Below are 12,014 nucleotides of genomic sequence, written 5' to 3'. Positions count from 1 at the left end.
ATCAATCTTATGATTGGCCATTTGCGAGTACAATCAGGACTCGTAACACCGGTCGCGCTTCTCTGATAATCTAGGACTCTAGCTATAGTAAAGTCACGTCATACGTAATGTTAAAGTATTATAAAGGTATCAAATAATCGAGGTAACAACAAATTTTACTCAATATTTGCTGCCAGTTTGCCATTATCTTATACAGTATTATACATATTCTTGCTCGATTTTTGCAACCTGTTTGCTGTTAGATTATACCAGCAAATCTTGCGCAAGATTTGTGTTCTCACTTTATAAGCAGCATTTTTCCTATCGTTTTGTAAACATTAATTTAATTAACGGTTTACGGAGAAAAAATTAGAATTGTTGCAACAAAATATTAACGTTATTTTTCTATACAAAATGATTATAGGAATCATAATATTCTGGAAATTATCTATATGTTTGTTCTAATTTTTTTGAGTGAGGGGAGCTATTATATGGATGCTACAACTGTAATAGTTATCTTTAAGTAATATTTTTGCAACCATAGTTATGTACATTATCCTATCTTAGCTCATAGCACTTACAATTTTTACCTGTAGAAAATCCATATATTACGATAGAATATCTCGATGATAAGACATCTATAAGAATTTGAAAGTGTATCTATAAGAATTTGAAGTGTATCTATTAGATATTGATAAAATTCAATTTAGAATAGAATGCAACTGATTACTTCTCAACTGATTATCATAGTTAATCTTCTTGCCTTGTTTGTCGAATACCCTCGTAAAAGAAAACTACTAGTGCAGTGATAATAACATTACTGAAATGTAGTAGTGGCACTGTTGGTATAGCAGCACTTTTTACTGCACTAGTAATCCTTTTTTACTAGGGTAACGAGTTATATAACGAGGGACATATCACAACCATCTGGAACCGGTTTAATTCTCTTTGAAGTATTATTAAACACAAAAATCTAAGAAACATATTTTTTTATACGTGCAGAATCTCATGTTTAGGAAATGAAACACTTTTCTGAAAAAAAAAACGGTTTTTCTCTTTCGGAGCAAATATCGTCGGAAGTATAAAAGATTGACAAAAATTACTTGAATAAAAGTTTGAAAGTATGGTTTGAAGAGTACTTTTAAGTTATAAAAAAATTTTGTTTATTTACAAAATAACCCCACCCTTCAAAGTTTTCTTCTGAATAATTTTTTGAATAATTAAATTCGGAAAAAATAATCTATAATTTGGTGAAAAAAATTTGAAAAAGCTTGAAAAAATTTGAGGCAACCATATATAAAGGTATTCTAATGTTATTTATTCTAAGAACTATAATACGATTGTGAGAGCATACCTTATGGATATATCTTAACAGGCATATTTAATGTAATATCAATATACTTAAATTCAGTTTTTTTTTAAGCATAGAGAATATTGTTGTAACAACTAATTTTTCTGTATTGTTGCATCACATTTGTTACCTTTTTGTCAAGGAAATGCAGACTCTTATATTTTCCTCAGATTTGGCTAATTGGGACAACGTAATGGATAAAGTTATAAAGATAATTAAATAGAAATATCTTAAGATTGCATTATTTTAAAAATATTATCAGGAACATATTCCTAAAATAAAATAATTATAAAATAAAACACATATAGGATTATAAAATAATATGAAACAATATAATAAATAAACCGTATAAATAGCTTTGATAATAATTACAATTAATTGTATAGAATTACGTGTTTAATTCATTATATTATTAAATGACTCTAATATTAATAATCTCTATATGATGACTCGATAAAACATGTATTTATTTATACTATGTTAGAGAAAGAAATATTCACATTCAATTAATTATTTATTTATTTCTAGTTAATTCCACTTTACGTATTTTATACCGCTTTAGCGACTTCTATCTTATCGTCGACATGTAATTTATATTTGCTTTAGGCGATTATCATGATAATTTATCATCCGATGAATATCAGGCTAGAAAGATCTTTTTTTCATCACAGTAAAGAAGGAAATGGCGGTTTTCTTTACTATGACGTAATCTAGTGTTGATTGCGACATTTATTAAAAATTTATTTTAGAAAATTTCCTGTTTATTATAAAATTCACATTTGTAACTTTATTAATTACATAAAAAATTTTTAAATCAATAAATATCTGTTTATTTATAACGTTTTCTTTCGTTCTAAGAAATATAACGTCTATAAGTAATACGTATTATTGAGTCGTAGAAACGAAGTAATCATGAAGAATGCTTGTGATGCTTAAACAGATGTTCGACTGATCTGAGAGATACATTCTTCATTGTCAATTTTAAATTCCCTCGCCGCCTCGCCGCGCCGCGCCGAGGGAATTTAAAAAAGAAAACAATTTGAAATCAATCGATGAATCTGAGGTGAGAAACAGATGATCTTCTTCTTCAATGTTCATTAACATGGAGCCCGCAGCATGATCTCTTTGTGCGTAATATCGCCGGGCGTCGAGCATACCGGTGTAGCCAAGTGAAATTTCATTAATTACAACCTTAATAAATTTATAATAAACCACGATGCGTAAATTGCCTGCGCAAATGCTGATCGTGTATTTGGACTTCTGTCGCAATTGATTTATACGGAGGGTCAATAGACACACGTGTCGTTTGGTTGTCGAAGACGCAGGTGGTCAACGAGTACCGACGAGTTTACCGGTCACGCTCGTGCACACGTTCCTCCTCCTGTGTCTATAATGGTGGTCCCGGTGGTAAGAGTCATTCAGTGGAGATCGAGCAACCGCGACGATCACATCACACAGATCTATCGATTACGCAGGACCGCGCGAGACTTTCCAACGAGGTGCTCCGCCAAGTCAAGACTTGACGACGACTTGATAACTCGCGGTGAATAGTTAACCACGACCATGGCCAGAACACTCTTGTTTATTTTGGCTGTCCTAATCTGCGGCCAGACGATCTTCGTGCACCCCGCGATCCTCGACAACCTATCGTTAAAACGACTCTTGCGACAGTCCCCGCAACGGAAGACATACTGGGAAACCCGCCGACGACTGATACTGGATGAGAAGCGACTGTCTCTAGGCGGCGAACTGGAACTCAGTCCCATCGAGGCCAGGGCCAATCAGGTCCTAATGAGAGCCAAAAGCCGAGAAATCTACGACGGTTTGATCCTTTCACTTACAATCGCTAATTTGCTCGCGAACGCGATCAATTCGCGACTGACCGTCGCGCGTCTGTCTTGTCCGCGATTAAATAATTCGAAGAAAAGATTGCCGCTTTAAGTTTGCTGTGGATTTTCTTTTTTATGAAACGAATCTGTAAGTGTCACTTTAAAGCATTAAGTTTCGCAAAACGAAAATCCATAATTTTCATTAAAAGTTATCTTTATCGCGTTAATTCTAGCATAGAGAAGAAACGGACGGATTACTAAAGATTCTTGTCGCGTCTTTTTAAAGAAAATATAATAATATTGTTTATGACTCCAATAGAATGATTCTTCAAATATGTTTATTGAGAAACGGATAGTTTAATTAATTGTTTAAGTAATTGTATCGGAAAAATTGTGGGATAGAGTTTAAACATTGTAGAATGTATTCTGATTATAAAGAATTAAGAGTTAAAGTGAGGATGTTTAAAACAATTTTTAAAGAAAGTAAGTATTGAAAGAAACACGTTTTGCAGAAAAAATCATAAGTTTTCATTTTTCAATTTTTTTTGTTAAAAATTTATGGTGATATATATCTTGAAATATACTATTTTAATAAAAAAATTAATTTCTTAGTAGACTTAAAAAAAGGTATTTATTTTGCATATTAAACAGCGATAATTTTTGGACAAAAAAAGTAGCATCATTTATAGAAAAATTGAATTTATTATTAAAAAAAAATCAGTTTAAAATTTTTTAATTTAAAATAATACTGAAAGTTAAAACAATAAAATTTTATAAATTTATTCTGAGCTCCTATCTTCGTGACCCTACTTTTACATGTGTATACATGTATATGTATATAATATGTGCTGTGCAGCGCTTCTTCCTATAAAAAATACTTTAAATTACTGCTATGCAATGATACACTAGTATCATTTTGAGTTTTACTTTGAAAATTATCTGTCTCCAAAATCGAGAATCTGGGGTCATTTCTCGTGACAACGGAAGATTTAATATGTTTAAAAGTATGTTATCAATGATTGTGCACGAAACCGTAAACCATTCATAGCGTGAGAATGCATTAGAGTATCCGGTTTTACGACAAACGTGTCAAACAATTTATCGGATGTAATGCTTAATTAAAAGACACGCTAAATATTGAATGTTTTCCTGCAAAAGCATAATTGACATCACAATATAACATGGTGAATTATTACATTCTTGTTGTTTGCCAATGTTAAAGGATGAAATGATTCACTGTGTTACGCCGTGTGTCTGTGCCTTTTGCCTGGAAAATTAACAGAAATCCAAATACCTAGAACTTGGCTGAGAAGCGTAATGAAAAAAAAATTAATATTAACGAGAGAGTCTCAAAGTTACTTTGCGTAATTCTAATTTTTTTCCTTGTTTGATTTATGACATATCGGAATTCTGGTATTTTCGTCAGGTTTCATCACCGGCAATAGCTTTCTACCGTCGCGTAACTTCATGGAAGTGATACCGAAGATCGAGGAGTCCGAGGTGTTCAAGATTCTGCGCGATATGCCCAAGGGTGCTGTCCTGCACGCTCACGAGTCCGCCATCGCCTCGCTCGAGTATCGGCTCAATCTGACCTATCGCGAGAACCTATACGTGTGCGACGAGAACAGCACCCTGCGGCTCAAATTCTTTAACACGTCCGACAGCGATTGCAATTGGCAATTACTGAGCGACGTGCGGAAAGATCCGGCCCAGACCGATGATATTAACGAGAGGATCATGCGATCCTTGACGATGGTCACAGAGAACCCGAAAAGCGTTTACGCCACCGTCGACAAGGCGTGGCAGAAGTTTGACAGCATCTTCAGGTTTATGAAGCCCTTAGTATCGTACCGACCGAACTATGAGGATCTCTATTATCGTAATCTCCAGGAGCTCTACGACGACAACGTGATGTACGCGGAGATACGGTCGACGCTATCGTCGTTGTACGATCTTCACGGCAACGCGTACGGACCGATGGAAATGGTACAACTCCACAAGGACATCACCGACAGGCAAGACGCTTTTCTTAAATTACCTTCTTTCTACAGCTTCAAATAAGCAAAATTATAAATGAATAAACATAACACGAAAGAACGATTTTGCTAAAGTATTTAAGAATTTAAGAATAAATACTGAACTAAAAAATAATTTCATTTAATCAATTTATATCAAAATAATTTTTTCAATCTCGAAAGTGAAGATTCATAAAAAAAATTTTACTTGTTCCAATATTCGGCGGCTATGCCCAGAAATAATGCGAGCGAAGTAACGTAATAAGCGGACATGACAGGTTTATGAAGGATCATCCCGACTTCATCGGTGCAAAGATGATATACGCGCCGCCGCGTGGCGTCGACCAGGCACGAGTAGACTACTATCTGAAAACGTTGGTGCAGATAAAAAAATTCTATCCGGATTTCGTGGCTGGTTTCGACTTGGTCGGCCAGGAGGACAAAGGAAAACCTCTCATTGAATTTGCCGACAAATTGAATGCCGTTGATCCGGGAATTCAATTCTTCTTCCACGCCGGCGAGACCAACTGGAATGGAGCATCCACCGACATGAATCTCTTTGACGCTTTCTTACTCAATACCAAACGCATCGGCCACGGGTAAATACAATAGAGACTCACGATATTTTCAATAATTTTTTAAAAAATAATCACTATCTGTAAATAAATAGAGATAACTGTAACACTTTTGTTTAAAACATTTTTTGATATTTTGAACAGTTTTCGAAAAAAAAGTTAGATATCGGCTTACCACGTGTGGAAATAATAGCGTTAAACATTAACGGGAAAACAATATAAAACAATATTCGACCGATATGTGTGAACTAGTTTTATAACAAAATTAAGTGTGAAATTCTGATTTTAATGTATACATATAGATTAAGTAAACAGATGAATTTACAAAATATCAGTTGCGGTATGAAAATCGGTTTTGAAATCACTTTTTATAGTAAAGCAATATTTAACTTTTTTCGTTATATCTCGAAAACTATTCAAGATATCAAAAAATGTTTTATACGAAAATGTTACAGTAAAATTATCTTTATTTATTTATGTTAATATTTTTTAAAAATAATTATTTTTAAAAAATGTTATTAAAATAATTATTAAAAAAACTATCAACGTAAATAAATAGAGGTAATTTTCTTTTTTTCACGAATATTCTTCGCGATATTTCTTCAGATACGCGTTAACGAAGCATCCGCTCCTATGGAAGATCGCGCAGCGATTAAATATCGCGGTGGAGGTCTGTCCTATCTCGAACCAAGTTCTCAGTCTTGTGGAGGACATGCGGAATCACCCTGCGGCCAGTTTATTCGCATCGGGATCGCCCGTGGTGGTCTCCAACGACGATCCCGGACTTTGGGGCGCCAAAGGGTTGACCTACGACTTTTACGAGGCCTTCATGGGTATCATGAGCGCCAATTCAGATCTCAGGAGTCTCAAGCAACTGGCGATAAATTCGCTGACCTATAGCAGCATGAACAGACGAGAGAAGTGGAATGCGCTGCAACAATGGCAGATCAGGTGGGACAACTTCGTGGCCAAACTAGCCCAATTAGCCTAACGACGACGGATCGGCACATCAGATGCGAAAAGTGCCTCATCCCTTTTCGCGTCATTGATATGAGCAAAGATGAAAAGAATATTCCCGACAAAACAACAGAACGGTGCCATATAATTTGAATATTCTCAGAATATTTGTAAACAGTATTTTTACATATTGTGTTTTCAGTACCACCGTCAACAATACCACCAAAACTGCGTATTAATTAACTTTACGGAACTGTATTTTATCTTAAGATTCTTATTAGAATTTTATATATGAATTACTACTACCTCATCACATTCTTTAACGATGAATCTGACGATGCATCGCATGGGAATATTTATAATATACTTGTACATACGTCAAATGGATTACGCTTAATGTGAAGAAACCAATTACTATAACGTAGATTTTTCAAAAATATACTGCGCCGTATCTTACGTTTTGTACAATAAGATATAAGAACTGCACAATAAAGTAAATGCTATTTGTTCATAACATACAATGCCATTGTTGATCAATTTGATGCTCGCTGCAAGAGATTGTAAGCTGAATAAGAAGTCCTACAAATCTAAATGAAAATAAGGTATTGCGTCATCTGTAAAAACGTCTAAGATACATCTATTTATGTATATTTATGTTAATCTTTGCAATTATAGCTTTTAGCTTAGCTCAAATGCGCAGATAATTGTCGGAATAATTTTTATTCTTATAATTCATGAATCTCACAATATAAGTAAAAATTTATGTTTTACTTTCCTCTACTTACCCAAGTAAAAGTATTGAGAGATAACGCAAATGCTCCGTGATAAGACATCATTATTCCTTTTTGACTGCTTATCATGATCAGCATCAACGATCTGCGTTCTCGCGGCGTAACCATTGTCCAATCGCTGGTATAAATAGCGGTCGCGATGCCTTTACTCTGCGAAAGAAATTTGTAAAATATTATCCTTCCAATGTAATATTTCTTCGCACGGAAATATTAATTCTTCCCAGTGTAGGATATGCAGTCCCACAATCCGAACAATCGTCGCAAGCTGTTTGTTCATATTGTCAAAACTTTTCAAAACTTTATAATTATCAAATATATTTTTCTTATCTTCTTCTGCTTCTAATGTAAATGTTTCTTTAAAAAAGTGCTTCTGTATAATGTATTATTTTCAACGTTACACTTATTTACCTTCAACTCAAGCTCGTTTCCGTACCAGCAGTAGTAGAACAGTTGAAGCAGTATACCGTTTAGATACAGGAACATCGAAAGAAACTCAAAGCTGAGCAGTTTTTTCTGCAAGAAATAAATATACGTGGTATCGTCGAGGAGACGTAAAACGTCTCTCTTGCGATACCTTCGATATTAGGAAGATACTGGTGCACACAATAAGCAGACTGAAGAAGAAGAAGATCATTACCGTCCACATGAATAACGCTCGTACTTTCTTTACCAGAATGCTCACAAGCAAATGATGTCTGACGCATTCCATGATCGAAGCGCTTGCTTCCCGCTTCCGTCCATAAGAAATGTCGCCGGTGCTCTTTAAACTGTTAGTCAATCGGCAGCACATCAGCTCGATCTGCGCGCAAGCTTGAATCGTGAAGCCGTAAACGAGAGAGTCGAAGGAAACATTAAGCGTTATCGCGTAGAATATCGCCAAAAATTGCTGCAGATACGTAGCTAGATATGGAAGTAGATTTGACACGGAGTATGGGGTGTACGACCTCACCGGCAGCACGCGCTCACCCCCGTTAAGTAGTCCTAAGGCTGGCGTGAGGATGAAGCCTAATCCAGTCACGTACGATATCATCATGAACGTTATAGTGCTCCACTTAGCTGTTACAAACATTTGACTTCCGGTAAAGTAAAAACGCCAGTTGAAGCTAACAGATATTTAATTAATCTTCTATCTTTTATTAGGAAGAAATCAGGAACGTGCGTACACATCGCCGACGCGCAATTAATTTTAATTAATTTTTAACATTTTAGAAATCTAATTTTGCAATTAATATCTTTCATACTTTATATATGTTAAGCCTAATTAGTATTCATAATTTGTAAACCATTGCATACAGTAAACTACTGTATTATACTTGTTGTTATTATTATTATTACTCTTATTATTCAGGAATTTCTTTAGCGGTATTCGTGGCTTTAGTGTATTCGATAAAACTTTAAATGAATGTTTTTTTACTTAAAATTAAATAAGTAACTAAACACTTTTTTTCATTTTGAATATCTTGCCAAAATCCGAGGAATAAGATTATGTAACTTAAAATTATGTAAAGCTGTGAAAAACATTTGTTATGAACAATTTTTTACAAGCCAATCTGGAGATTTGAAAAAAATGTTCGAATCTACTAGACCCACGAATATTGGGTTTAAGCAGAAAAGCAGTAGTCTTTAAAAAGCACAGTGTTTTAACAAAATTTCATGTTTATCGCGGTTGTCAAAGTTACATAATCTTTAATGAACTGCCAAGATAATTAATTAATCATTAAGCAGTTAATCAGTTGAACAATGAAATATTTAACGACTTGCAATACGACTTAATATTAGATGCTGTTAACAAGAAGTGATATTTGCACAGGTGACTATTTGCAGTTACTCTTGATCTTGATCATTAAAGTTGTTTTGGCGCTAACGTTCTAGTATTGACAAAACCTTGAAAATTTAATAAATTATTTCTATTTATTACCTTAACACATGTGCAAAACCTGAAGTCGATTCTCTAACTAGTTCACGAGTTATTCAACTTTTAATTTTGCATGAGTTTTTATGGAATAGCAGCATATTTCTACTTTATCAGCAAAATGATAAAGAAGTAGTATTGCCAATATTCTGAAATTTTGTTTGTGAGTAAATAAAAATTGAGCAATGTTTCTAAAAAAAGTTTAAATAGATTTACTAACCCGTTATCAAGATATTAATTGATAAAGCAACGCTTGTCACTGTTATTCTAATCTCGCATTTAACTACGAAATCGCAAGAAGACCAACTTAAAGTGGAGTGCGGCATCAGGCATTCTATTTTGACAAGTATAAAGTGCTAGAAAGGCAAATATTATGTTAATGACATTTGTTTACATATTTTGTAGACTTTTAATATCTTTTGATGTCTGATATACATTAAATGTTATCAATATGTGTCACGGTTTTTCGTTTCTTGCAGTTGATTTCAAGTGAAATTCACAAAAGTTTTTTGCCGACAATCACAAAACTTGTAAAATATACAAATATATTCATTTGTAGTGCCAAATATCGTATTAATTGGCATTATTTAAGTCCTTTACACAATACGAGCACGATAGATATAGCATATCTTAATTTATAAAAGTATAGACCTTCATCAATTTCAAATTTCAGTCACTTTTGTCTGGGATTGTATAGCCAGAACAACCTTAATGATCCATGATATATATTTACGCTTCGTGATACGTTAAATTTACGTCAAGCAATGTGTATACATCATATCTGTGAATTACTCGAGTACCTCTGCGGCTGTGCTCTTCTATTATCAGCTTCTCCTTGGAATTTCTCGGCCGGCACATTTTTACGCGCAGGCAATTCAACAGATCCGACAGCTCGTTCTCCCGCAGCAAGAAATTCGCGTACTTCATGCACAGCGTAAAGAAAGTCAGCCCCATGAAGAGCCCTTCGGTCAGCTCTTGAACGTGGTCGCGCGTGCGAATCACCTCTATGATATCGAGTATCGTAAACTCGTATATCAAGAGAAAAATCGCATACCTGCAGATACCCACTGCTTTAAATAATCGATGAATAAATTGACGAGAAGAAGAGAAGAAGAGATCACACAGACATGACAAATTTCACAGACCGGAAAACGTCTTGTATATCACGCACTATTTTTACCGTATGATTTACCTGTATATCTGTTACAGCATGTTTATAACATACCTGTAACAAAAGCGCAAAAATCCAACGCACATGTTGTCGTCTTCCCGCTCTTTCCATGCGCCGCAAAAACGTAAAGCTTTAAAGTTTGTCGGTAAAATGTCCATACCTTCGCATCGTTCTCACGTAATTGCCGACTTTATTCTTATTTCTGTTTCAGTGCTCGCAAAATTTTCTTCGTCTTCTTAATAATGTATAAGTTTGTTTTCCTTCTCTTTTTATCGAGACAGTAAAATTTCCGACAACAGTCCATCATTTCGAGCTGCATTAGTAATGCCGCACATTGTCAAGTGCACATTAAACTTTAATATGTCAGTCTCGGTCTCTCATCGGAACCCTTTCTCAACATCGCGTATGTTTCGTTCATCGAAGAAAAGAATTCGTTTTTTCTATTATATAGTACGCTTTTATCATAAAACAGTTGCGTGTTTCGCAAAATAAGAATTTGTTGATCAACTCATCTGTTATGCAATATTAAATATCTGCGGGAAAATAGAGATATGTAGAAAATAATAGTGAACCGGCGAAAGGTACAGACTAGCGCTACGTAAATGATAAACCTACTGCGTAGGCAAGTGGAGTAAAAAAGGTAAGAAATTTCTACGAAATTAGTCCAGCTGGAGAACTAGAATAACTGTATAATTTCTTCAACGTAAATTAATTAAAACTGATTAATAATAATAAAGTGTTGTGCATATGCGTATTTTATACCTTTTAATGTAAATTATTTAAAAAATTATTTAAAAATCTGAAATAAAGTTTAATTTTTGTCAGAAAATATCTTTTTTGTGCCTTATAAAACCATATGTATAAAGCAAAATTTAAATTTTTTACTCACAATATGTTTATTAATTCGACGTTTGATGCAGACGATTAAAAGTTGAGTAAGACTTAAAAATCTGACAAAAAACAAAATTGGATTTCACACTATTTTAATAATATTTTACATGATTAAATATTTTAAATAATTTCTTTTTATATCATCAATTTTATATTATTCAATTTTTTTATATTTGAATCAAATGTTTAAATCAGTTTGATCCTTTGATATCATTAATATAAACATTTCGATTAAGCAACGATAATGCATTCGGTATGCATTGTAATGTTGAAATCAGTTTCATATCTTGTTAACATTGCCACACATATAGATATATTTGTTCCCGAGTTTAGTCATCCAAGTTCAGAGATAACGCAAACATTGTTAGTCGAATAAAAAATTAATCCTTTCTCTGGTTGTCACAATAAATCTCAAGGACTTGTGCTTTCGCAATGTGGCCAACGTTTAATCATTAAAATAAGTAGCGTTTGCGATGTCTCCGCTCAGTGAAAATAAATGCCGATTATACATTCGCATCTATATAATCTGGCTTGATATTTTTT

The 12,014-nt window shown here is 34.0% G+C and overlaps 2 protein-coding genes across 2 annotated transcripts; one reads left to right on the top strand and one right to left on the bottom strand.

The window, feature by feature from the left end:
* The first annotated feature begins 2,728 nt into the window (after positions 1-2,728).
* On the top strand, positions 2,729-7,224 carry LOC105453303 (adenosine deaminase CECR1-like). Its single transcript, XM_011695137.1, has 4 exons — positions 2,729-3,152; positions 4,586-5,174; positions 5,453-5,773; positions 6,356-7,224. Exons 1-4 carry the CDS (start codon positions 2,894-2,896, stop codon positions 6,738-6,740), a joined length of 1,554 nt encoding a protein of 517 aa, XP_011693439.1. The 5' UTR covers positions 2,729-2,893; the 3' UTR covers positions 6,741-7,224.
* Positions 7,225-7,332: 108 nt separating this feature from the next.
* Positions 7,333-10,738, bottom strand: LOC105453429. Its single transcript, XM_011695391.1, has 5 exons — positions 10,635-10,738; positions 10,210-10,463; positions 8,135-8,553; positions 7,906-8,010; positions 7,333-7,647 (listed from the first exon to the last, which is right to left on the bottom strand). The coding sequence occupies exons 1-5, from the start codon at positions 10,736-10,738 to the stop codon at positions 7,474-7,476; spliced, it is 1,056 nt and encodes a 351-aa protein (XP_011693693.1). The 3' UTR covers positions 7,333-7,473.
* Between the last annotated feature and the right edge of the window lie 1,276 nt (positions 10,739-12,014).

This window comes from Wasmannia auropunctata, unplaced genomic scaffold (genome assembly GCF_000956235.1).
Source record: "Wasmannia auropunctata unplaced genomic scaffold, wasmannia.A_1.0 LD336000.1, whole genome shotgun sequence".
NCBI classification, from domain to species: domain Eukaryota; kingdom Metazoa; phylum Arthropoda; class Insecta; order Hymenoptera; family Formicidae; genus Wasmannia; species Wasmannia auropunctata.
This window is presented reverse-complemented; position numbering and strand designations above follow the sequence as displayed.